The sequence below is a fragment of the Mustelus asterias genome, chromosome 7 (assembly GCF_964213995.1).
Source record: "Mustelus asterias chromosome 7, sMusAst1.hap1.1, whole genome shotgun sequence".
Taxonomy (NCBI): domain Eukaryota; kingdom Metazoa; phylum Chordata; class Chondrichthyes; order Carcharhiniformes; family Triakidae; genus Mustelus; species Mustelus asterias.
Window position 1 is genome coordinate 128969672 of NC_135807.1, and position 27330 is coordinate 128997001.

Consider the following 27330-nt stretch of genomic DNA (forward strand, 5'->3'; position numbering starts at 1 on the left):
GTGGAAGAGAGAATGTCCAATGAGCGTATGATCACAGCTGATCATTCCCCCCCACCGCCATATCCCTTGATCCCTTCAGTCCCAAGAACTATATCTCATTTCTTCTTCAAATCACACAACATTCTGGCCTGAAACTAGGGGGGCAAGTGGCACAGTGGTTAGCACAGCTACCTCACGGCGCCAGGGACCCGGGTTCAATTCCCGGCTCGAGTCACTGGCTGTGTGGAGTTTGCACATTCTCCCCATGTCTGCGTGGGTTTCCTCCGGATGCTCCGGTTTCCTCCCACAGTCCAAAGATGTGCGGATTAGGTGGATTGGCCATGCTAAACTGCCCCTTAGTGTCAGGGGGACTAGCTCGGTTACATGCATGGAGTTATGGGGACAGGGTCTGGATGGGATTGTGGTCACCAATGGGCCGAATGGCCTCCTTCTGCACTGTAGGATTCTATGATTTTAACTACTTTCTGTAGTAGTGAATTCCAGATTCACCACTCTCTGGGTGAAGAAATATCTCCTCGCCTCAGTCCTAAAACTATGACCCCTAGTTCCAGACCCCTCCCTACCATCAGGAACATCCTTTCTGAATCTACCCTTTATAATTGTTACAATTTAATACATTTTATAAGTTTCTATGAAGCTCAGTGGGCAGACCTATTAAAGATGTGCGTCGGTTCATCTGTGGGTGAAGGAGCGAGGCAGAATTTAAGAATCAAGTCTTTTTTTTCCCACACTGTTAGCATTAGGTTTCAGTTTTGCTTCTCAGCCTTCTGGCTAAGATCAAGCATTGGCTCAAACCACGAGATTAGGTGTATAATGCCTGTTCTGGTCAGCTTGGATCGAGTCTGTCCCTCTTGTGGGGACCATAAATTGGATTCAATTTGAATTTGAATTGGTTTGGGGAGCAAGCGAGGCGATGGAGATGCATCTACAGGGGGACCTTCCTGATTCAGGGTTCCGGAGGGGGTCCATCTTCCCGCCTCAGAATGTTCCGACAAATCCATCTTCATTTTTAGGAGGTATATAACCTTTATTCAGCAGCGAGTCAGTGATGCTGGACACCTTTTCAATATGGTGCCCAGATAGGACAGTGGACTATGCACCACCCAGGTCTGTCCTGCCACAGAATATGGCACAAAACACTCAGGTGCATAATTAATGAGGTCAGGGCTGCAGGATTTGATGTCTTTTACCGCCGGCTGCCACGTTCCCGCTGCCGCCACGGCACTTAGATTCCAAATTGGAGAATTTGTTTTTCTTTAATGTTAATATTTATTAATATTCAGTATTTTGAAGCATCAGGTCAGTCACATTTTTAATTGGCTAAATTGTGCAAATAAAGGTCATTTTGTGACCTTTATTTGACCTATAGACATTTACGAGACCCAATAGGCTTTTTTGCCCATTTGGACCAATTGTCGAATGGATCTCGATTAACATTCCTTATGAATTGCGTAGTAATTTTTTTTGAGGTGATACGTGATTGAGGGCCTGGCCCTCAATATTCTGTTTTGTTTAATGATACTGGGGGAACTTCTCGATGGAATTTGCTTGGGGGGGGGGGGGAAGACTTGGGGAGTGGGGGACAACTGTGTCTGCATGGGTTTCCTGTAGGTGCTCTGGTTTTCTCCCACAGCCTGTAGGACGTGCTGGTTAGATGCATTGGCTATGCTAAATTCTCCCTCAGTGTACCCGAACAGGTGCCGGAGTGTGGCGACTAGGAGATTTTCACAGTGGCTTCATTGCAGTGTTAATGTCAGCCTACTTGTGACCCTAATAAATAAATTAAAAATTAGATAAGGAGACAAAGCATTTAGCCGACAAGAGAAAGAAATTGTGGGTACTGTCAACAATCAAAAAGTATATTTTGATGAGCATTTTTAAAGGTTATCCATGTTCTAATTCAATTCTTGTTTTCAAAGGACTGGATAATAGCACCTGAAGGATATGCAGCATATTACTGTGACGGAGAGTGTTCATTCCCTCTTAATGCACACATGAACGCCACAAACCATGCGATCGTACAGACACTGGTGAGTAAAGCACAAGTGGCCTTGATTTAGTCCGACTGTCGATAGGGATCCAGAAATCATTGGGGATCTGGTGTGGACAATACTACGAGTGACATGGGCTTACCACTGGATCTCACTGTATGTGGGGGCAGGGGGGGACTCTTGACGTTGGGAGCTCATGTCACCCAATGGGTAAGTGGATACTGTTGCCATATTTAAAGGACAGTCTGCCCTTGGTTAGAGTCAGAAATGGTCCGGCCGGCTTTGTAAGAACGCTCTGCCGTTTAAATCCGAATTTCTGCTGCTCCAGCAGACATTGCAAAGGCCGGGGAAGAGAGTTCCTCTCATCTCCACATCATTTGGTGGCATCAGCAGCTTCAGCTGAGGTGACAAAAGACCAGTTAGTGCATCCCTTCCAGTACTTGGGAATAAAGGGGGAGAGGGTGGATGAGCTCTAGGCTGTCACTATCTCTCCCTTTCTTTGCAGGTAGACTCCTCTAAGTTTTCTTTTGTTTGTTCGTGGGGTGTAGGTGTCGCTGGCTGGGCCAGCATGTATTGTCCATCCATAATTGCCCATTGAGGGGGCAGTTGAGAGTTAGTCACATTGCTGTGGCTCTGGAGTCGCATATAGACTAGACCAGGTATAAATGGCAGATTTCCTTCCCTAAAGGACATTAGGGAACTAGATGGGTTTTTCTGACAATCGATTCATGGTTATTTAATTTTAATAAATTCAAATTTCACCATCTGCCGTGATGAGATTTGAACTGGGATTACTAGTGTAGTGACAGTACCACCATGTCACTACCCCTTTAAGGGACGGCCCTTCTCCATTTTGGTTTTGCACATCCCTTTGTAAATTTGGAACACAGCTCTTCTGGGTTTTGAATTTGCTGTCTGAGATTCCGCCCCTGCCCGCTCACCCCAGTGTCAGCTCAGCAAGTTTGTACATGGAGAAAACATCTTGGATTAATCTAGGGCCCAGTGACTCAGGAGGTCCAAGTGAGCTAAATAAGTCACCAGCTTTCACTGGACCGGTTTCTGAAGGCATGAGAGACTGAGTCTCCCTAAGGTGGCACAGTGGTTAGCACGTCTGTCTCACAGCACCAGGGATCAATTCCAGCCTTGGGTGACTATGCAAACTCCACGTAGACATTTTCCCCATGTCAGCGTTGGTTTCCCACAGTCCAAAGATGTTAGCCATGGTAAATTGCCCCTTAGTGTCCAAGGATGTGCAGGTTGTATGGATTAGCCATGGTGAATGTGCAAGGCTATGGAGATCACAGAATTCCTATAGTACAGGAGGCGGCCATTCGGTCCATTGAGTCTGCACCGACCACGGCCCTATTCCCGTAAACCCACACATTTACCCTGCTAATCCCAACACTAGGGTCAATTTTGCATGACCACCTGTCATCTTTGGACTGTGGAAGGAAACCAGAGCACCCGGAGGAAACCCACACAGACACAGGGGGAATGTGCAAACTCCACACAGACAGTGACCTGAGGCCGGAATTGAACCTGGGCCCCAGGTGCTGTGAGGCAGCAGTGCTAACCGCTGTGCCACTGTGTGGAGAGAGAAAAAGACAGGGCCTACAGACAAACTATCAGCTTCGTGGACATTGGATCCAAACCAGTTGTTGAGACTGAAACCAAGACACGAAATGTAATGTTGTCATTTATCTCAAGAGGCTTGGAATACAAAAGCAGGGATGTACTTCTGAGGCTTTATAAAGCACTGGTTAGGCCCCATTTGGAGTACTGTGAGCAATTTTGGGCCCCACACCTCAGGAAGGACATACTGGCACTGGAGCGGGTCCAGCGGAGATTCACACGGATGATCCCAGGAATGGTAGGCCTGACATACGATGAACGTCTGAGGATCGTGGGATTATATTCATTGGAGTTTAGGAGGTTGAGGGGAGATCTGATAGAAACTTACAAGATAATGAACGGCTTAGATAGGATGGACGTAGGGAAGTTGTTTCCATTAACAGGGGAGACTAGGACGCGGGGGCACAGCCTTAGAATAAAAGGGAGTCACTTTAGAACAGAGATGAGGAGAAATTTCTTCAGCCAGAGAGTGGTGGGTCTGTGGAATTCATTGCCACAGAGGGCTGTGGAGGCCGAGACGTTGAGCGTCTTCAAGACAGAAATTGATAAATTCTTGATTTCTCGAGGAATTAAGGGCTATGGGGAGAGAGCGGGTAAATGGAGTTGAAATCAACCATGATTGAATGGTGGAGTGGACTCGATGGGCCGAATGGCCTTACTTCCGCTCCTATGTCTTATGGTCTTATGGTCTTACGAAGCTCCTGTTGCTTGAGGGAGTTTATTGACTTGTCCAGTCCCACAGCTCTCTTCCCATTCAACCCAGTGCCCCAGCTGTCCCCTATTTATACGTGTTCAAAGTCAATTAATACATGCTGGTGAGGGAGAGGGCCTGCGTTCTTTCAGAGTCGGTGCAGGCTCGACAGGCTGAATGGCCTCCTTTGGCACTGTAGGGGACTTCCTTGCCTGAACTTGGGATTTGATCCCAATGTCTGATCTTACATTTTATGCAGCAGGAGTTGGACAAAAGACAGGGTGAAAATGTTTTACAGGATGTACCTGCACGCATCAGCCTCAACATTTCAACTTTCTTTCGACTCCAGGTCCACCTCATGAACCCAGACTACATCCCAAAACCGTGCTGCGCTCCCACCAAGCTGAACGCAATTTCTGTCCTCTTCTTTGATGACAGCTCAAATGTTATATTGAAAAAGTACAGGAACATGGTGGTCAGAGCCTGTGGCTGTCACTAGAAGGACAAGGAGTTTTGACGGAGCGTGAAACTACTGGCGAGTAATCCTCAATGCATAGCGATATAAATGCCTGGAGCAATATCTCTGTAAATAATGTTTACAATTTGTTTTTTTAAAGAAAGGTTTCTACTTTAAAAAAAGGCTTTTGTAATATATTTTGTACATAGTTTTCATAAAAATGTAATTTATTTGTTTTTTTGGGGGTTTTTTTGGTAACTGTGCTTTAAACTCGGGGCTTATAATGATGGCGAAAGCAGTCACTGGATTTAAAGTAGGTGGATGACGGCAGCGTATTAGATTCCGAGGGAAAGGTCAGAAACTGGTTTGCACCTTCAAACCCGAGCCTTGCGGGGGGAAACTACTTCCGGAGCCCCTACTTTTGGACAGACTCTGCACATTCCTGTTTTTCTTTTGTAAGACGCACTCCGGACAATCATTTTCTTAAGAAATTTTTATTAGAAATTGCCAAGTAGTGTAAACTATTGACATAGTATCACATTTTGTTTAATGATTCTTTCTTTTTTTTTATACAAAAGCTTAAGTGCCAACCACACCCACACACACTTACTGCTCTTTCCCCCGCCATTGGAGAACAAGTCAAATTCTCCATACACACATGCTAACAATAAACTGTTTTAAAATCAAGTGGTTTTCCTGTGCTGTTTGCTCACTCCATTTGTGTGAATGATAGAATAGTTGGGGCTGCATTCCCTTTGACAATGGCAACGGCTTATTGGATGCTTTAAATTTTGAAATCACCCGATTTAAAAATTGGCAAATTTTTAAAATGACCTCTTTCAGCCATCTTTGCTCCAGTGCAGAGTCCCGCCCGCGCCCCCCCCCCCCCCCCAACCACAAAAAAACGCATTAATTAAACCAAATTGAAACCAGTGTTCCTGGAGATATTTAACATACAACTTAAAAGGGGAATGCAACCTGTTACCATAAATAACATGGTATGTTACCTTCATTCCATTCACTCAAATGTGCTCTTCCTTCAACCGCTTTACTTAAAATCCGAGCAAGGATATTATTGTCTGGTACTGCAAGTTATTCTCTCGTTTTATTCAATACAAACTTTCACAAACACTCATTTAAAAACCGGCTTAATACCTTGTGTATGTGGCTCGATGATACGCTGAGGTATTCTGTTTAGTAATGATGTGCCGTGACCATCTGTTAAACTACACACGAACCACATCTACAGAAGCGTTAAGAGGGCAGCAGGATAGGGAGGGTGACCCCTCAGTACCACATACGTAGAAGGCACCACTGTATGGTGGAAGCTGCAGCCAACTTCCGTCTTGTAGAAGAAGGTTGGTAAGTTGGCGTTAATTTTTATGTACATACGTTGATAATAGGAAAAAAAGTTTACACAAATAAAAGAACCACTGAATTCTTGTAAACAGTGACGCGAGGTGGTGGTCAGGCAAAAAAGTACATGTTTTACAGTTCATCCCTGGCTTGCTGTAGGATAAAGCTGTGAAGTGCTTCCAAATCTCTTGCTCCGTTATACTCACTCAACTTCTGACCACCACGGAACAGCAGCAATGTTGGATAGCCACGGACCTTTTTAAAAAACAAATACGCAATTAGTTTCCAGATCTAAGAACGCATTCCGTTTCCCCCTTTTTGCCAATCCTAAATTTATAATCCTTGCTATGTATTTGTCAGTCAATTGACACAATCATTCACTGGTTATACCCTGGCCTTTCAATCGTAGAATCCTACTGTGCAGAAAGAGGCCATTCGACCCATTGAGTCTGCACCAACCACAACCCCATAACCTCATGTATTTACCCTAGCTAGTGCCCCTGATAATGGGAAATTTAGCAAAGTCAATCCACCTAGTCAATCCACATCTTTGGACTTCTTCAATTTCCCTTTAAACCTTCCCTGTTGAATATAGTCCTCTACTATGTGTTGTATGACTCCAGTATGGTTTCTGGAATTAAGGATGGAATTTCCCTGTCCCGCTTGCCGTGGGAATCAGTGGGTGGGGTCAGGCTATGCAAAAGGTCAATTAACCTCGGGTGGGATTTTCCAATTTTGTATTCTCCTCATACTCTATCATAAGCTAATCAAACACGTTTCCATCCCTTTGTTTATAATCACTGCATAGTCTCATTTGCTTTTTCCCTCTGCTCCACTGAGCTTTTCACCACCAAATTTGGCACATTTCTCACCTCGCTCCACCATTCCCTGCCCGCAGCGTGTTCTCTGGTGGCTCACCATTGGCCGCCAGCGGGATCTTCTGGTCTTGCCGACATCTACACTGTTGTGTGGCTCGCTTGTCCCTCCATGGGGAGGTCACATTCAGCGGGACCGGAAAATCCCACCTGTAGACTTTTGATTATCTAACATCCTCGAGTCATGAGCATTTGATATTATTTATTCCATGTCACTTGTGTATGGAACATGAGACTGGCCACGAATATCAATCTGAACAATATCCTTTTTGATCCTCAGGACAACTACTAATTTAACACCATGAGATTCACCCTCTTTGTAAGAAGTCCTTTATGTATTACTTTGAAATGATCCAAATATCAGTCTATCTACATCATTAGTGATAAATTAAATTAGCCAAAGTACATGTCTTTCAAAAATCTGCATTGACTGCACTCCAATCCCAAGTCAGAGATTCACCATCCAGAGAATGTTGTATTGTTTTGGTTGCCTTATTTAAAGGAGGGATACACTTGTATCAGAAGACCAGAGAAGGTTCACTAGGCTGACTCCTGGAGTGAAGGGGTTGTTTATTGAGGAAAGGTTGAGCTTGTACATAATGGAGTTTAGTAGAACAAGAGGTGGTTTTATTGAAAAGTACAAGATTCTGAGCGGGCTCCGCTGGGTAAATGCCGAGAGGATCTCAAACTGGACAGCACTGTTTAAACATACAGGGGGCGGAATCTTCCTGTCCTGCCGATGGCAACCTCCCCCTCACTCGAGAGAGATTTTTGATCCACATGGGATTCAAGGGTTATGGGAACAGGCAGGAAAGGAGAGGCAAGATCACAATCAGATCAGCCATGTTCTTGCTGAAGGATGGAGCAGGTTCGAGGGGCCAAACAGCCTTTCCCTGCTCCTATTGTTTTATGTTGAGAGATGCTGTATTATTCCTTGTCCCTGGCTGATGAGTAGTACTAGTGGTTGTATCACATCATAAGAAGGATATGTTAGTTATGGAGGGACTGCAGAGTCAAGTTACCAGGATGATACCTGGATACTAATGGGTTAAGCTACACAGATAGACTAAACAAGGGTTGTAGTCCCTTGATTTCAGAAGGTTAAGGGGTGATTTAATCGAAGTTTCCAACATATTGAGAACAAATCAATCAGCATGTAAGAAATTATTCCACTGGTTTGAGATTCTAGAAGGCAGGGTTAATAAATTTGAGCGAGACCATTCGAGACTGAAATTAGGACACACTTCTTCAAAAAAATGTGAGAAGTTTGGAGCTGAAGTGGCAGCTGGGCAGCATGGTGGCATAGTGGTTAGCACTGCTGCCTCAGTGCCAGGGACCCAATTCAATGCTGGCCTCGGGTCACTGTCTGTGTGGAGTTTGCACATTCTCCCCGTGTCTGCGGGGGTTTCCTCCCACTTCAAAGGAGCGCAGGTTAGGTTCATTGGCCAGGATAAATTGACCCTAGTGTCAGGGGATTAGCAGGATAAATATATGGGGTTACGGGAATAGGGCCTGGGTGGGACTGTGGTCGGTGCAGACTTGATGGGCCGAATGGCCTTCTGCTGCACTGTAGGGTTTCTATGACGATGCTAGATCAATTGTAAATCTGAAAACTGATAGATTTTTGTTATCGAGTATTATGGGATATAGCAAAGCTAAATATGTAGTTTGATTGTAGATTAGCCATGATTTCACAATCGTAGAATAGGCTCGATGGAGTAAATATCTGTACAGCTGTCTGGGACTAATACAATAAAGTTGCTCCAAATTATATGATAGGGTGGTTGATATCTGCGGACAAGAATTTAACCATTGTTACAACTTCCAAGTGCATCGCACGGATAATCTCTTGGGAACTCTGCACAAAAGGAGCAAAGGATTCCATGTTCGCAACCTTGGTCCTATTGAAAACGGGCAGGGCAGTAACAGCATTGCTGAGACAGCCCACATGATCAGATAACCTGCCCACATTCAGTTGTGCTGTAGAGCAGAGCGTGACCAATGCCAAAGGGATCATAGCCCAGCGAGGTCAACCCTTTGGGTACAGGAAGGGTTGCATCTAAACTGGAAGGGCATCAATATTCTGACCGGGTAGGTTTGCTAATGTCACACGGGAGAATTTAAACTAGTTTGGCAGGGGGGTGGGAACCAAAGCAAAGATGAATTAGCTGAAAGTGAACCAGACAATAGGGCCAGTAAGACTCAGAGGAAGAGCAGACAGGGTGTGGTTGCTGATCAAAGAGGGTCTGGTGGACTGAAGTGCATTTGTTTCAATGCAAGAAGTGTAACAGGTAAGGCAGATGAACTTAGTTCCAAATACTAACCCAAGCTTTTATGATGTTGCTATTACAGAGACTTGGTTAAGGGAAGGACAGGATTGGCAGTTTAACGTTCCAGGATACAGATGTTTCAGGCGGGATAGAGGGGGATGTAAAAGGGGTGGGGGAGTTGCACTACTGGTTCAGGAGAATATCACAGCTGTACTGCGGGAGGACACCTCTGAGGGCTCATACAGCGAGGCAATGCGAGTAGAACTCAGGAATAGGAAGGGTATAGTCACAATTTTGGGGGTTTATTATAGGCAGCCCAACAGCCAGCAGGAGAAAGAAGAATAGATATTTAGGCAAATTTTAGCAAGGTGTAAAAGTAACAGGGTTGTTGTGGAGGGAGATTTTAACTTCCCCTATATTGACTGGGACTCAGTGCTAGGGGAGTGGATGGGGCAGAGTTTGTAAGGAGCATGCAGGAGGGCCTAGTCAAAGAGAAAAAGGAAGCATTTGTCAAGGATAGGAGGCTGGGAACACGTGAAGCAAGTGTGGAATACAAGGAAAATAGAAAGAAACTTAAGCAAGGAGTAAGGAGGGCTAAAAGGGGGCACGAAAAGTCATTGGCCAGCAGGATTAAAGAAAATCCCAAGGCTTTTTATACATATATAAAGAGCAAGAGGGTAGCCAGGGAGAGGGTTGGCCCACTCAAGGACAAGGGAGGGAATCTATGCGTGGAGCCAGAGGAAATGGGCGAAGTATTAAATGAGTACTTTGCGTCAATATTCACTAAAGAGAAGGACTTGGTGGATGATGAGTCTGGGAAAGGGTGTGTAGATAGTTTGAATCATGTTGAGATCAAAAAGATGGTGGTACTGCAGTTCTTGAGAAACATTAAGGTAGACAAGTCCCCAGGGCCTGATGGGATATACCCCAGAATACTGAGAAAGTTGAGAGAGGAAATTGCTGGGGCCTTGAGAATTCTTTGTATCCTCACTGGCTACAGGGGAGGTCCCAGAGGATTGGAGAATAGCCAACGTTGTTCCTTTGTTTAAGAAGGGTAGCAAGAATAATCCAGGTAATTACAGGCCGGTGAGGAAATTATTGGAGAGGATTCTTCGAGACAGGATTTACTCCCACTTGGAAATAAGTGGACGTATTAGCGAGAGGCAACATGGTTTTGTGAAGAGGAGGTCGTGCCTCACTAACTTGATTGCGTTTTTCAAGGAAGTGAGGTGAGGATAGGGCAGTGGATGTTGTCTACATGGACTTCAGTAAGGCCTTTGACAAAATCCCCCATGGCAGACTGGTACAGAAGTTGAAGAAACTTGGAATCAGAGGGGAGCTGGCAAGGTGGATACAGAAGTGGCTTGGTCATAGAAGTCATGATGTGGAGATGCCGGCGTTGGACTGGGGTAAACACAGTAAGAAGTTTAACAACACCAGGTTAAAGTCCAACAGGTTTATTTGGTAGCAAAAGCCACACAAGCTTTCGGAGCTGCAAGCCCCTTCTTCAGGTGAGTGGGAATTCTGTTCACAAACAGAGCATATAAAGACACAAACTCAATTTACATGAATAATGGTTGGAATGCGAATACTTACAACTAATCAAGTCTTTAAGAAACAAAACAACATGAGTGGAGAGAGCATCAAGACAGGCTAAAAAGATGTGTATTGTCTCCAGACAAGACAGCCAGTGAAACTCTGTGGGGGTTACAAATAGTGGGACATGAACCCAATATCCCGGTTGAGGCCGGGATATTGGGTTCATGTCCCACTATTTGTAACCCCCACAGAGTTTCACTGGCTGTCTTGTCTGGAGACAATACACATCTTTTTAGCCTGTCTTGATGCTCTCTCCACTCATGTTGTTTTGTTTCTTAAAGACTTGATTAGTTGTAAGTATTCGCATTCCAACCATTATTCATGTAAATTGAGTTTGTGTCTTTATATGCTCTGTTTGTGAACAGAATTCCCACTCACCTGAAGAAGGGGCTTGCAGCTCCGAAAGCTTGTGTGGCTTTTGCTACCAAATAAGCCTGTTGGACTTTAACCTGGTGTTGTTAAACTTCTTACTTGGTCATAGAAGACAGAAGGTAGCAGTGGAAGGGTGCGTTTCTGAATGGAGGGCTGTGACAAGTGGCGTTCCTCAGGGATCAGTGCTGGGACCTCTGCTGTTATATATTATATAAATAAATGATTTGGAGGAAAATGTAACTGGTTTGATTAGTACGTTTGTGGACGACACAAAAGTTGGTGGATTTGCGGAAAGCAATGAGGACCATCAGAACACGACAGACAGTTACCCGCAGATCTGACCAAAGAACACACCCATCAACTCAACAGACTGATCAAGACCTTTGATCCGGACCTTCAGAGCACCCTCCGTGCTCTCATCCCACGTACTCCCCACTTTGGAGATCTCTGCTGCCTCCCGAAGATACACAAGGCAAACACACCTGGCCGTCCCATCGTATCGGGCAATGGGACCCTGTGCGAGAACCTCTCCGGCTACGTCAAGGGCATCCTGAAAACCATTGTACAAAGAACCCCCAGCTTTTGTCACAACACTATGGACTTCCTACAGAAACTTCCACACATAGAGCAGTTGAACCAGGAGCACTCCTCGTCACAATGGATGTCTCGGCACTCGACACCAGCATCCCCCACGACGATGGCATTGCTGCAACTGCCTCAGTACTCAACGCCGACAACTGCCAATCTCCAGATGCAATTTTACAACTCATCCGCTTCATCCTGGACCACAATGTTTTCACCTTCAACAACCAGTTCTTCATCCAGACACACGGAACAGCCATGGGAACCAAATTCGCACTTCAATATGCCAACATCTTCATGCACAGGTTCAAACAAGACCTCTTCACTGCACAGGACCTTCAACCGATCCTATACATTAGATACATCGATGACATTTTCTTCCTTTGGAGTCATGGCGAACAACCCCTGAAACAACTACATGATGACAACAAGTTCCATCCCACCATCAGACTCACCATGGACTACTCTCTGGAATCGGTTGCATTCTTGGACACACGCATCTCCACTAAGGACGGTCACCTCAGCAACTCACTATACCGCACGTCCACAGAACCTCACGATGCTCCACTTCTCCAGCTTCCACCCTAAACACGTTAAAGAAGCCATCCCCTACGGACAAGCCCTCCGTATACACAGGATCTGCTCAGAGAAGGAGGATCGTAACAGACACCTCCAGACGCTGAAAGATGCCCTCATAAGAATAGGATATGGCGCTCAACTCATCAACAGCGAAAAACCACACCAACCTCCTCAGAAGACAAACACGGGACACGGTGGACAGAGTACCCTTCGTCATCCACTACTTCCCCAGAGCGGAGAAGCTACGACATCTTCTCCGGAGCCTTCAACATGTCATTGATGAAGCCGAACATCTCGCCAAGGCCATCCCCACACCCCCGCTTCTTGCCTTCAAACAAACGCACAACCTCAAACAGACCATTGTCCGCAGCAAACTATCCAGCCTTCAGGAGAACAGTGACCACGACACCACACAACCCTGCCACAGCAACCTCTGCAAGATGTGCCGGATCATCATCATGGATGCCATCATCTCCCGTGAGAACACCATCTACCAGGTACACGGTACATACACTTGCAACTCTGCCAACGTTGTCTACCTGATACGCTGCAAGAAAGGATGTCCCGAGGCATGGTACATTGGGGAGACCATGCAGACGCTACGACAACGGATGAATGAACACCACTCAACAATCACCAGGCAAGAGAGTGTTCTCTTCCTGTTGGGGAACACTTCAGCAGTCACGGGCATTTGGCCTCTGATCTTTGTGTAAACATTCTCCAAGGCGGCCTTCATGACACACGACAGCGCAGAGTCGCTGAGCAGAGACTGATAGCCAAGTTCCGCACACATGGGGACGGCCTAAGCCAGGATCTTGGGTTCATGTCACACTATCTGTAATCCCCACGACTTGCCTGGACTTGCAAAATCTCATTAACTGTCCTGTCTGGAGACAATACACATCTCTTTAAACTGTGTTTAACGCTCTCTCCACTCACATTGTCTGTACCTTTAAGACTTAATTACCTGTAAAGACTCACATTCCAACCATTATTTTGTAAATTGAGTTTGTGTCTCTGTGCCCTGTTTGTGAACAGAACTCCCACTCACCTGACAAAGGGGCAGCTAGTGGCTTTTTCTACCAAATAAACCTGTTGGACTTTAACCTGGTGTTGTGAGACTTCTTACTGTGATACAGCAGGATATAGATCAGTTGGAGACTTGGGGGTGGAGAGATGGCAGACGGAGTTTAATTTGGACAAATGTGAGGTAATGCATTTTGGAACGTCTAATACACATAGGAAATATACAGTAAATGGCAGAACCCTTAAGAGTATTGATAGGCAGAGGGATCTGGGTGTACAGGTATGCAGGTCACTGAAAGTGGCAATGAAGGTGGAGAAGATAGTCAAGAAGGCATACGGCATGCTTGCCTTCATCAGCCAGGGCATTGAGTTTAAAAATTGGCAAGTCATGTTGCAGCTTTATAGAACCTTAGTTAGGCTGCACATTGAATATAGTGTTCAATTCTGGTCGCCACACTTCCAGACTTTGTGGAGGGTACTGAAAAGATTTACTAGGATGTTGCCTGGTATGGAGGGCATTAGCTATGAGGAGAGGTTGAAGAAACTTGGTTTGTTCTCACTGGAACGACGGAGGCTGAGGGACGACCTGATAGAAGTCTACAAGATTGAGGGGTGTGGACAGAGTCGATAGTCAGAAGTTTTTTTCCCCCAGGGTGGAAGAGTCAATTCCTAGGGGGCACAGGTTTAAGGTGCGAAGGGCAAGGTTTAAAGGAAATGTACGAGGCAAGTGTTTTTTTACACAGAGGGTGGTGGGTGCCTGGAACTCACTGCCAGGGGAGGTAGTGGAAGCAGATACGATAGTGACAAATACATGATGAGGATGGGAATGGAGGGATATGGTCCCCTAAAGGGTAGGGGGTTTTAGTTCAGTCGGGCAGCATGGTCGATGCAGGCTGTGATTCTGATAGTGGCATTGGGGGCATGTCCTCTGTCAGTAACCTGGAAGAATCTGCATCCCGCTGCGCTGTAAATGATTTAGTTGTTCTCCACCAGGGACAGCGCACACATTACTCCCTCCTCCTTTGAGATTTACAACGAACTCACCTATGACTTGCTGAGCACTGCTCCTGCGGTAAATAACAAACCTTAAAACTGTGTGAGGATAAGAATGGAAATTCCTATGTGCAAAACCTGACCTGGATCAATGTGGTTGATGCAGAAGAAGCCTGGAAAATTGGCCATAAAAACCAAAGCATAGCCAGCATGCATATAAACCAAAACTCCAGCATGAGTCACCGCATCTTCTCTATTCGGATCCTGCATGTATCTGAAGACTGGTAGTCTGGTCAGGCCGAAGAGCCTGTTCCTGTGCTGTAATTTTCTTTGTTCCTGACAGAGCAAACAGGATAACCGTCCTCTGATTATCTGTCTTCTGTTAAAGTCCTTCTCATTTCAGAGTGGAAAATAACTGGTGGGATTCTCTGGCCCCATCCCTCTGCTCCGTGGCATGTCTCTTGGCGACAGGCGGCAGCCCGCCATTGGCTGACAGCAGGATCAGACAGCCCCACCACTGCGGATGGGATTTCCTATTGAATCCACCCCACGTCAAGGGGAAATATGTGGCAGAGTGAAGTCGGAAGATCGTGCCCAATTTTCAAGCATAGGAGAAGATTGCGAGAATGATTCAAGGCCATTCTTGTTTTGCGTTGAATTGGAAACATTCATTTGAATTCCTGAAATCCAATCAGAAGCTACCATTTGCTGAGAATTGGATTTTATGGTAATTAAGCCAAAAATACAGATAGAGGGATTTGGCCTCACTGACCACATTAATTATAAACCCATCAGAACACTTAGAAGCTCTTGCAATCCTGTTTTTCTTTCAATAAAAGAAATCTACCCATGTTGGAGATCGTGAGCCAGGAACTCGAAGAGATATATAAACTGAGCAGTGTACGAAATCCTGCCCATGACTCTGTCCCTGTAGAATTCATTTCAGAATTCACCCCAAAACAGCTGTACTTTCATTACAATAATTCACTCTCTGGCCTGCTTAAACCATAGTTTCCAGCACCCGGGCCAATATCGCACACACTTACAAATTGGCACCAAAATGCAGCAATAACAAGCTTTATTGGCCTACGAAATGTAGAACAAGACCAGCTGAGGGACAATCTGGCCCATCAAAGTCTTGGCACAAGACAGCTTGCAAAAAAAGTTGTCAGTTTTAACATATAGTTCTTTTTCAAAATTAAAAATAAATCACTACCCTAGTGAGAAAGTGGGGACGGGAAGAGGTCTGTCAACTTAAAATATTGTCCATTAAAAAAATTAAGAAACAAAACTCACCTACCCAAGAGCAGAACTCAACAGAGCTCAATGGCAGGCTGCAATGGACCTGCCATTCTACATAGAACCGCAGAATCCTTACAGTGCAGAAAGAAGCTATTTGGCCCATCGAGGCTGCACCAACTCTCCAAACAAGCATCGTACCCAGGCTCTCCCCTCAGCCCCATTTCCGTAACCCCGTGCTAATCCACCTAACCTGCACATCTTTGGATACTAAGGGGCAATTTACCATGGCTAATCCACCTAACCTGCACATCTTTGGATACTAAGGGGCAATTTACCATGGCTAATCCACCTAACCTGCACATCTTTGGTGTGTGGGAGGAAACCAGAGCACCCGGAGGAAACGCACACAGACACTGGGAGAACATGCAAATTCCACACAGATAGTCACCCAAGGCCGGAGTCGAACCCGGTCCCTGGCGCTGTGAGGCAACAGTGTTAACCACTGTGCCACCCTACATGCGACAGGTCTTACTATATTTACTGGTGGACTTTCTTATTGCTATTGCACAGTGGGGAGGTGGTGGTGCAGTGGTATTATTGCTGGACTAGTAAACTAGAGTAATACTCCAGGGACCCAGGTTCGAATTCCACTACAGCAGGTGGTGGAATTTGAATTCAATATTTACAAAGAGGAAATCTGGGATGACCATTGTTAATTGTCAGGAAAAATCCATCTGATTCACTAATGTCCTTTAGGGAAGGAAATCTGGCATCCTAACCTAGCCTGGCCTACATGCGACTCCAGACGGACGGTACAGTGGTTAGCACTGCTGCCTCACAGCGCCAGGGACCCGGGTTCAATTCCAGCCTTGGGCATTAAACATACATAGAAACCGTACAGTGCAGAAGGAGGCCATTCGGCCCATCGAGTCTGCACCGACCACAACCCCACCCAGGCCCTACCCCCACATATTTACCCACTAATCCCTCTAACTACACATCTCAGGGACAATTTTTAACCTGGCCAATCAACCTAACCCGCACATCTTTGGATGGTGGGAGGAAACTGGAGTACCCGGAGGAAACCCACGCAGACACGAGGAGAATGTGCAAACTCCACACAGACAGTGACCCGAGCCGGGAATCGAATCCAGGACCCTGGAGCTGTGAGGCAGCAGTGCTAACCACTGTGCTACCGTGCCGCCCAGTGGCATTGTCTGTGTGGAGTTTGCACATTCTCTCCGTGTCTGCGTTGGTTTCCTCCGGGTGCTCCGGTTTCCTCCCACAGTCCAAAGATGTGCGGGTTAGGTTGATTGGCCGTGCTAAATTGACCCTAGTGTCAGGAGGTTTGCAGGATAAATATGCGGGGTTACGAGAATAGGGCCTGGGTGGGACTGTGGATGGTGCAAACTCGATTGGGCCGAATGGCCTCCTTCTGCACTGTAGGGATTCTATGATGGTTGGCTTAAAAATGTCTTCAAGGCAATTAGGGCTGAACAATAAATGGCGGCATGACACCCACATCCCGTAAGTGAATTTAAAAGGAAGTATTCCCCACCAGCATACGGAAGTCAGCCTCGACTTTATCTACTTTTATAACCTTCACAAGTGTTGAGCTCTTGAAAACCAGCCACATCAAAATTAAATAAATATTTTAAAAGAATTACTGCGGTTTTAGCAACGCTGCTACTTTGAACTCCATGACAAACAGGAGTTAGCCGCCAACTACTACTTTTCAACATCTCTGACTGGCAGTTTCTTACCGAGTGCTGGTTGCAGAGGGATCGCTGTTCAGTGCAATCGACTTTTGCGATTTTAATATCACTTAGGCCAGGGAACTCCTGCTTGGCAAGTTGCTCCCAGGTCGGTGCTAGACTTTTACAATGGCCACACCTATTGACAAAGACAGAGAGTGTGTGGATTATTGGTGGAGTTACTTGGTGTTAAAGTGCCGAACCTCTTCCACATGCTGTACAGAAGTGCCTGAAAAGGAATAGCTGCGTTATACTGTCAACTAGTGAGCAAGTGTGGAGGGGGCCAGACCCCCTGCTGTAACTGACACTCCTCAAACGAATCCTGCACCAACTAGTGGCGTTCCTCAGGGATCAAAGCTAAATGATTTGGAGGAAAATGTAACTGGTTTGATTAGTAAGTTTGCGGACGACACAAAGATTGGTGGAATTGCGCATAGCGATGAGGACCATCAGAGGATACAGCAGGATATAGATCAGTTGGAGACTTGGGTGGAGAGATGGCAGATGGAGTTTAATCTGGACAAATGTGAGGTAATGCATTTTGGAAGGTCTAATACAGATGGGAAATACAAAGTAAACGGCAGAACCCTTAAGAGTATTGATAGACAGAGTGATCTGGGTGTACAGGTACACAGGTCACTGAAAGTGGCAACGCAGGTGGAGAAGGTAGTCAAGAAGGCATACGGCATGCATGCCTTCATCGGCTGGGGCATTGAGTTCTTTGTTCTTTCCGAAAGAGGTGTAATTCACAGCAGAACAGAAATTGAGAACCGAATTCTGCACTGTAGGCAAGAGGACTGTAGGCTACTGATAGCGTTCAAGTATCAGTGCCCACAAACCTGTCTCACTGGTCTCAGAGACTGCATGGCACTTTAGAAATAAATTTAAATGCCCAGCTCATTCAGATGATAGCCTCATATTCAAGGAAATATTGTAGTCCTCAAGCCAGCATTTATCTCAGGGCCAATCTTCTCTCTTAACTGGGCTTTCTGATGCACACACTACCTTTATGGAAGACGTAACCAATCCCACATGGGAGACTCAAAGAAGGCACATAGGATACAGGGTAATTTGATGATGTAGGTTCATAATTCACTCAGTCGTAGGAGACAGAGGGTGATGACAGAAAGCTGCTTTAGTGAGTGGAAGCCAGTGTCCGGTGGCGTACCACAGGGATCAGTGCTGGGTCCCCTATTATTCATCATTTATATTCACAACATAGGTGACTGTGAGGGGTAGGATTAGCAAGTTTGCAGATGACAGAAAGATTGGCCAGGTGGTTGACAGTGAGGCGGAGTGTCTTGGGCTACAGGAAGATATAGATGGGATGCTCAAATGAGCAGATAAGTGGCACGTGGAATTTAACCCTGAAAAGTAAGAGGTGATGCACTTTGGAAGGAGTAATTTGACCAGGAAGTATTCCATGAACGGCATGACACTAGGAAGTTCTGCGGAACAAAGGGACCTTGGCGTGTTTGCCCACAGATCTCTGCAGGTGAAAGGGCATGTTAGTAGGATGGTGAAAAAGGCTTTTGTACAGAGTTGTATAGAACTTTGGTGAGGCCACAGCTAGAGTAGTGTGTGCAGTTCTGGTCGCCACATTGTAGGAATGATGTGATTGCACTGGAGGGGGTGCAGAAGAGATTCACCAGGATGCTGCCTGGGATGGAACATTGAAGTAATGAAGAGAAGTTACGAAGACAGTGGTTAAATAGGTCAGATCATGTTATTGAAAGTTAGGTGATTGCTCTGAAGTTCCACTGTAGGAGCAAGGCTCACAAATCCATACTGGTGGTGACGGACTGCAAAATCTTTGCCAGATGTTTATCCGGTCCGTTTGAGTGGATGCTGAAGACCTCGTGGGTATTTCAAAGAGAATAACATTCGAAGGGGTGCCTGAGGCAGCTGTGCTCCCTCAAAGAATGTAGTAAGAAGTCTAACAACACCTGGTTAAGGTCCAACAGGTTTATATGGTAGCAAACGCCACTAGCTTTTGGAGCGTGCTGTTCCACTCCACCTGACGAAGGAGCAGCACACTCCGAAAGCTAGTGGTGTTTGCTACCAAATAAACTTGTTGGACTTTAATCTGATGTTGTTAGACTTCTTACTGTGTTTACCCCGGTCCAACGCCGGCATCTCCACATCAAAGAATACCAGCCAACTCTGGCCATTCTCCATTTGTGGGACATTGCTTCTGGTGATATCTTTATATACTGGGTTCACAACAGTGCAAAAATTGGCCACAAGATGGTCTGTACCAACTCCAAGGATGCACAGTCAGATGAAAGTTCAGTGGGATCAAGCATGAGTGACATCTGGTGGCAGTTAAAGAACAGGACCTCTCCGAACTGGGATCTAGGTATCATTTCACACAAATTCCAGAAAACCCCATGCCAGTGTACAACCAACTTCCAGGTTTTTAAGTTACATCTTATGGGTTTTGTCCCATGGGGGAATGTGGGTAGCACCTGAAGTGAAAAGCTAATACCGTACCAGCTTTTCAGCCCTCACTGACTCTTCACTTGGTTTTCCATGACACTGTGTTCTAGCCAGAGATTCCACTTTCATGGGACAGCATCAACAATGTCAAATCCCAATTCCTTTTCGTCAATCCCCAAAACCCCCCCCCATGTTACGGAGATGTCACAATGTTTTCCTTGTTGTAGTTAAAACTATCGTTCCCCTCAAGTAGCCAGACAAAGTCACGGAGTGGTTTAAGCTGACTTATTACTGGAGAATGCTGACCCAATCTTTAAGACCAGTCTGAGTGCAGAATTCAGAAATACACAAGCAATTAGAGTTTCAAATTTGATTACAAGGAATCAAAGTATAGGAGTTATCACTATCCACTCACAGTTATTGATTAAGGTTACATCATGCATACAGAAGGGTGTAGTGTCCAATTATAACTTATGTAATGATAGCTATATCTCTGACAATGGTATATCAACCTCATTTTCCACTGATCCCTGTTCCAATGGGCAAACATGAACTGCAGATAAACATCGTTCAATTAAATGATCCTGGACTCTTATCTGGGTCTGCGTTAATCAAGGCCTGTGGTTTTCACGTAGCTTTCTCTGTGTGACTGAGGCACAGCTTGCAACTAATACGATTTTTAAACTCTCACCCCTCCAGGATGAAGGGTCATCCAGATTCAAAACGTTGGCTCTTTTCTCTCCTCACAGATGCTGTCAGACCTGCTGAGTTTTCCAGCATTTCCTGTTTTTGTTTCAGATTCCAGCATCCGCAGTATTTTGCTTTTATTTATTACAGGTCCTCACCTATACGCTGATTAGAGCGGGGAGTTCTTGAAATTAACCGAACGTGTTCAATCCTTTTGACCTGACCTACCTCTCCCTTCATTATTAGCCACAGAAGAACACATTACTCACCAGGGAGCAAAAAACTTCACAAACGTCACCCCCATGGCAATGGTCTGTTCAAAGTCACTTTCTGTCAAGGTGATCACGCTGTACTGCAGTGAGGGAAGAAATAGAGAGTCATTCTGAATGTAAAGAATACACAGCTTTAGACCAAAATAATCCTCAAGTCTCTCGTTCCATCCCATTCAAGATCCCCAGTGGCTTAACCTAGGCCCTGTCGGATGGCAAGCTGAGAAACCTCCGTAACTTTATAATTTTCATAACTCAGTTAGCCCGTATTCCCTCTTCAAACGTAGGGGGAATGTACCTGGTCTCCCCTCCATGACAGCACATCTGGGATACAGACCTCCAATGGATAGAAGTGGCCCTCCCAATGCGACCTGACATGGTTCATTTTTACATCAATCCTGTTGGGTCCTTGTATAGAGAAAATATCCCCAAAGAAGAAGAAAATATTTACATGCCAAACCTTTAAAAAAAAAATCATTTCCTGATAGCTAATCTTCTAGACTGACCCACCCAACCTTGTTTCATCTTGTTTACAGAATTTCTCAAGTGCAGTTTCTTTTTATAAGATAGACTAAAATTAGAAGCAAGAGCAGAAATGAAAACATGCTTATTGTATATTTAGATCGGACAGTAGAGTATTCAAAGAAAAACAAAATTAACTGAGTATAAGGTGTTTTTCCTTTCTAAAAGAACTGCTGCTCTGTGGCTTAGCCCAACATGAAGATTTCCAACTGAGGTGATTTCCCGAGATAAAATTATATTGATTTCAATAATCTATTCATACACACCAGCTTAAACCTGCAAATCATTTCCTATCAAGACTTAACCCAAACTAGTGTGAACGCCACATATTATATTTGCTCAATGACCATAATTACCAACACTTAGAAAGATTGGGAGAGAGCATTTTAGTCTAATAAAATATCATTAAAGAATTGAATCGACAAATCCATCCTGCAGAACTGAACTTCCCCAACTGCAAGTTAAAACTACATTGCTCATGCAAGGCTGCTGTCTGAGACTACCGGAAATATCTTAAATACCGGTTCCTTCTCCTCTGGTTGATCATCTTCCTCGATATGTTCATCACTTTCCTGATCTTCTTCAGGGGCTTCAGCTGTCTCTAGCTGGGAGTCCACATATTCCTTTAGAGAGTCCAGATCTCTCTTCCCCTTGTATTGATCAACCTAAGAAAGAGGCAAAATCAGAATCACCTGGGATGTTTGGAGAGAGATTTTATGATTCAAAGTATTCCTCAAAAAGCCACCCTTTATTCTTTGCACTGGATCTTCCACGTTTGGGCAAAGAGATTGTTACAATCAGTCGAAAGGCAGCAAACAACATGCACTTACCCCACAGAATTTCTTTCCCTTGCCTCTTCCATCATTACACACTTGCATATCATAGAATAGAATCCCGACAGTGCAGGAGGCCATTCAGCCCACGGAGTCTGCACTGACAACAATCCCACCTATCCCCCTAACCCTACTAGCCCACCCCTGACATTAAGGGACAATTTATAATGCCAATCAGTCCAAACCGCACAAGTTTGGACTGTGGGAGGAAACCCACGCAGACATGGGGAGAACGTACAAACTCCACACAGACAAGACAGTCACCGGAGACCGGAATCGAACCCGGGTATCTCATAGAATTCCTGCAGTACAGGAGGCGGCCATTTGGCCCATCGAGTCTGCACCAAACACATCCCACCCAAGCCCTATTCCCATAACCCCACACATTTGCCCTGCTAATCCCCCCCGACACCAGGGTCAATTTAGCATGGGCCAATCAACCTAATCCACACATCTTTGGACTGTGGGAGGAAAGCGGAGCACCCGGAGGAAACCCACGCAGACACGAGGAGAAAGTGCAGACTCACGCAGACAGTGACCTGAGGCCGGAATCGAACCTGGGTCCCTGGCGCTGTGAGGCAGCAGTGCTAACTACTGTGCCACCATGCCGCCCATAAACACGGGCAAACACGATTTGATATATGGGGACCGGGATGCATTATCAATCCCTTTAATCATATTTTGATTTAATGTTTAAAAGTTTCCGTCGAGATTCTGTCTACTTTGATGCAGCATCCCTTCATAAAACTGCATTTTTAATTCATCCCATATTTATGTTGATCGAGTTTATTTGGTTAATGAAGGGAAGCCCAATTTGAAATGGATGGTGCTCCACACCATCTGCAGAAGAACATCTCTCCACTCCACTGCAGGGGAGGCAATGGCCTAGTGGTATTATCACTAGATTATTAATCCAGGAACTCAGCCAGTGTTCTGGGGACCCAGGTTCGAATCCCACCACGGCAAATGATGGAATTTGAATTCAATTTTAAAATATCTGGAATTAAGAATCTGCTGATGACCATGAAACCATTGTTGATTGTCGGAAAAACCCATCTGGTTCACTGATGTCCTTTAGGGGAGGAAATCTGCCGTCCTTACCCAGTCTGGCCTACATGTGACTCCAGAGCCACAGCATTGACTCTCAACTGCCCACTGAAATGCCACTCAGTTCAAGGGCAACTAGGGATGGGCAATAAATGCTGGCCAGCCAGCGACGCCCATGCCCCATGAATGAATTTTAAAAAGACAGAGATTTACTCTGTTAGATAAACTTTAGATATCACTACTGCACACACAGATCACCAAACGACAAAGCCATGAATTCCGGATGGTTCCAAAGGTCAGTCGAAGCTCCAAATTTCCTGGGGACCGTGGAAAGCAGCAGGTTGTTGAATGCGGACAGGAGCGAGGGGAGGAGAAATCCAACAAACAATTTAAAGTAAAAATGGATACTTGCTTTTTCACCATCCTTAAACCAGAGCAGGGTCGGATAGCCACGCACTTGGTTCTGCGAACACAACTGCTGATGGGCCGTGCAGTCAACCTAGAAAGAGACGCAGGGAAAAGGCTGCAGTCAGAAAGTGAAGCAATTTTTTTTATTTAGTAATGTCACAAGTGTTACATTAACACTGCCATAAAGTTACTGTGAAAATCCCCTAGTCGCCACACTCTCGCGCATGTTTGGGTAAACTGAGGGAGAATTTAGTATGGTTAATGTATCCAAACAGCACGTCTTTCGGACCACGGGAGGAAGCCACAGCACCTGGAGGAAACCCACGCAAACATGGGGAGAAAGTGCAGACTCCGCACAGTCACCCAAACCGGGAATTGAACCCGGATCCCTGGCGCTGTGCGGCAGCAGTGCTAACCACTGTGCCGCCAACAAATTGTTGGAGAGGATTCTACATCTAAAGTGAACTCTGATGATTCCTCACACACATTAGCCTGAAAACTGTCTATTTTCTTTTAATCTTGACAAATAAGTTATGTCAGGGAGAATTATTTTCCCTGAAAGGATTGTGGCCACCCTTCCCCCCACCCCCGCACCTTTAACTGGACAAAGAGGCAGACTTCCCAAAGAACCAAATACAGTCCAGATAACTAGGGAAATGGGACAGAAAGAATGTCTTAAAACAACTGAAGTTAAGAAACAGAGACCAGGGTATTGTTTGAGAGAATTCAGGGGAAAACAGAAAGCGTTGTGACTGAGAGTATTGCAGTAACCAGAGTTAATGTGGCAAAGCAGACTTCAGAGATAAATCAAAACCTCGATGCCATTTCTAGAGAGTCAGAGAAATGGTAGTTGAAGCAATTGTGAACAGTTTGTATAACAGTCAAGATAAAGAAATCCTGAAAGGGGAGTTGAAAATCCTGCATGCTGGATTCGGTGTTAAAAGTGGAGCAGAAGCTTTGCTTTAAATAGTCATTTGAAAAACTTGGACTGGATTTCAGAATGCAAACCGCTGAGGGAAAGCATTGTTGTAAAAGATTTGAAAGCATTTTGTTTGGGAGTGGAGTTTTAAAAAATCTCATGTAACAATCATCTGTTGGGGGAGGGGGGTGTGTGGATTTGGAAGATAAATCCACAGACATTCACTTGAGGTTCAGAGTGGAGAGTGTATTTGACCACAGCCATCTTGTATGTTTGAATGGACAGTGTGTTACTGAGACTGTTGTAGCTTCAGATATACTTTGTAATCTGTGTTAATCTTAAAATCGGAGGAAATTTGTTAGGCTAAGGGGGGAGTAGAGGAGTATTGTATCATCATCCAACTTTTCATATTTAATAAATGTTTTTTTTTCTTGTTGTTGAACTAAATAATGGTCATGTGATTCTGTTGCTCCACGTTTTCTAAATAAAAAGGAAAAGTTATGATCTTTTGAGCCAGGGTTCCATTCTGGGATCTTCCCGTCCAGTTATAACAACTGTGTTGGCCACAATTAGTAATCAGTGATCAGTCACCCATTTTTCTGGGATTGCAAGATTTTCTCAACTGTGACCAGTCCCGTCAAGCACTGCCTAAATATTCTACACCTGAGTGTCGGGATAATAAAGCACCCCAGTGACGTTGTAACGTGGGGGCTTCTCAAGAGAGTCCCAGATTACTAGGTAATGTCTGCAACCAAGATGGAGTACAAAGAACCATCATAGTCATAGAGGTTTACAGCATGGATACAGGCCCTCCAGCCCAACTTGTCCATGCTGCCCTTTTTTTAAAAACCACTAAGCTAGTCCCAATTGCTCGCATGGCCCATATCCCTCTATACACATCTTACCCATGTAACTATCTAAATGCTTTTTTAAAAGACAAAATTGTATCCGCCTCTACTACTGCCTCTGGCAGCTCGTTCCAGACACTCACCATCCTCTGTGTGAAAAAATTGTCCCTCTGGACCCTTTTGTATCTCTCCCCTCTCACCTTAAACCTATGCCCTCTATTTTAGACTCCCCTACCTTTGGGAAAAGATATTGACTATCCAGCTGATCTGTGCCCCTCATTATTTTATAGATCTCTATAAGATCACCCCTCAGCCTTCTACGCTCCAGAGAAAAAAGTCCCAGTCTATCCAGCCTCTCCTTATAACTCAATCCATCACTGTGAGTTCTTTTCCTCGCCCCACTCATGCTCCAGTAATTATGTTCAATTGTATTTTACTGTAACAGGAGATGACAGAAATGAGTCTCTGCAATTTGCGCTAATCTTAAATTGACTTTACAATAGCAAATAATGTAGTGGGTTATCAGACTATTTCGGGGGCTGTATTCCCCTTTGTCTAACATATCCTTATCAATAATCAAGCAGTCCTATCAAATCCTGTGATCTAAAGTACACACAGCTACACACACAATGTTGCCACACAGCCTTCACAACCGTTTGACGCCACACCTTGCTAATTTTCACATCCGAATGTTCAAACATCGATGCCAGTTGTTCCCATGTTGGAGCCAGAGCTTTGCAGTGTCCACACCACGGAGCAAAGAACTTGATAAAGTGTAAACCTGGAAAATATATGGGTTTTATCCTTAAATCACGTGTTACAGAAGTTGTCTTAAAAATAAACCGCACACAATTGTCTACATATCATTTCTGAGCATTCACCTGGAGTGCAAGGAAAATGTTCTCCGCAAAGCGCAGGGGACGACCAACTGAGTCAAGCTGGGTTGTGGGCACTGTTGGCAATGCCAGCTTCCCAAGAGAAGGTGGACCTTTCTTAGAATCTTAGAATCCCTACAGCACAGAAAGAGGCCATTCGGCCCATCGAGTCTGCACCGACCACAATCCCACCCAGGCCCTATCCCCATATCCCTACATATTTACCCACTAATCACTCTAACCTACGCATCCCAGAACACTAAGGGCAATTTTAGCATAGCCAATCAACCTAACCCGCACATCTTTGGACTGTGGGAGGAAACCGGAGCACCCGGAGGAAACCCACGCAGACACGAGGAGAATGTGCAAACTCCACACAGACAGTGACCCGTGCCGGGAATCGAACCCAGGTCCCTGGAACTGTGAAGCAGCAGTGCTAACCACTGTGCTACCGTGCCGCCTGGGACTGCTGCAGGTGAAGCCGCTCACGCAATGCTGTCAGGTGAGCAACTATGTGGGCACAGATCAGCTAGATAGTCACAGAATCACAGACCCAATAAGGATAAAGGAAGAACATGAGGCGAACGAATCAGGGTGGAGGGGAACCCGAAGGTGATGACGAACCTGCCGCCCCAAGTGGTGGGGGGGGGTAAACGGGTCTGGGAGGTCCCGCAGTGCATCCTATAGATCAGGGGTTTCCCACACTGGGTTTGGTGGGACGCTGGGGTTGCGGGGGAGGAAGAAAGGGGAGGAGGAGGAAGACAGGTGAGGGGGGAGGGAGTAAAGGAGAGCGCCGGAGGGGAAGTGGGCAGGGTGTGTGTGTTAGAATGTAGCATTCCAGCAGCACTCTGCTCATTTGGACCAAAGAAAAATCTAAACCTCCCCATTACAAGTGACAAAGTTCAGACCCAAGCACATTTTTAATAAGAGGACATGTTAATCGTGGAATTCACTATCACAGAAAGTAGTTGAGGCCCAAAACGTTGTCTGATTTCAAGTAGGTATAGCTCTTGGGGCTAAAGGGATCAAGGGATATGGGGAAAGGAGTGGGGCGGAGGGGGGGA

General features: G+C 45.4%; 2 protein-coding genes across 2 annotated transcripts in view; one reads left to right on the forward strand and one right to left on the reverse strand.

Annotated features, from left to right (window-relative positions):
• The window catches only part of bmp6 (bone morphogenetic protein 6), a 124802-nt gene extending 119352 nt beyond the window's left edge, over positions 1 to 5450 (forward strand). Inside the window, exons 6-7 of the mRNA XM_078216821.1 lie at positions 1920 to 2030; positions 4664 to 5450. Coding sequence (XP_078072947.1) covers positions 1920 to 2030; positions 4664 to 4813 — 261 coding nt within the window. The 3' untranslated portion in view covers positions 4814 to 5450. The remainder of the gene's footprint in view (positions 1 to 1919; positions 2031 to 4663) is intronic.
• txndc5 (thioredoxin domain containing 5) overlaps positions 5250 to 27330 on the reverse strand; it is a 44436-nt gene continuing 22355 nt past the window's right edge. The window contains exons 6-11 of the mRNA XM_078216822.1: positions 26060 to 26172; positions 23629 to 23715; positions 21858 to 22001; positions 20815 to 20897; positions 17429 to 17558; positions 5250 to 6382 (exon numbers count right to left, since the gene is read on the reverse strand). Coding sequence (XP_078072948.1) covers positions 6260 to 6382; positions 17429 to 17558; positions 20815 to 20897; positions 21858 to 22001; positions 23629 to 23715; positions 26060 to 26172 — 680 coding nt within the window. The 3' untranslated portion in view covers positions 5250 to 6259. The remainder of the gene's footprint in view (positions 6383 to 17428; positions 17559 to 20814; positions 20898 to 21857; positions 22002 to 23628; positions 23716 to 26059; positions 26173 to 27330) is intronic.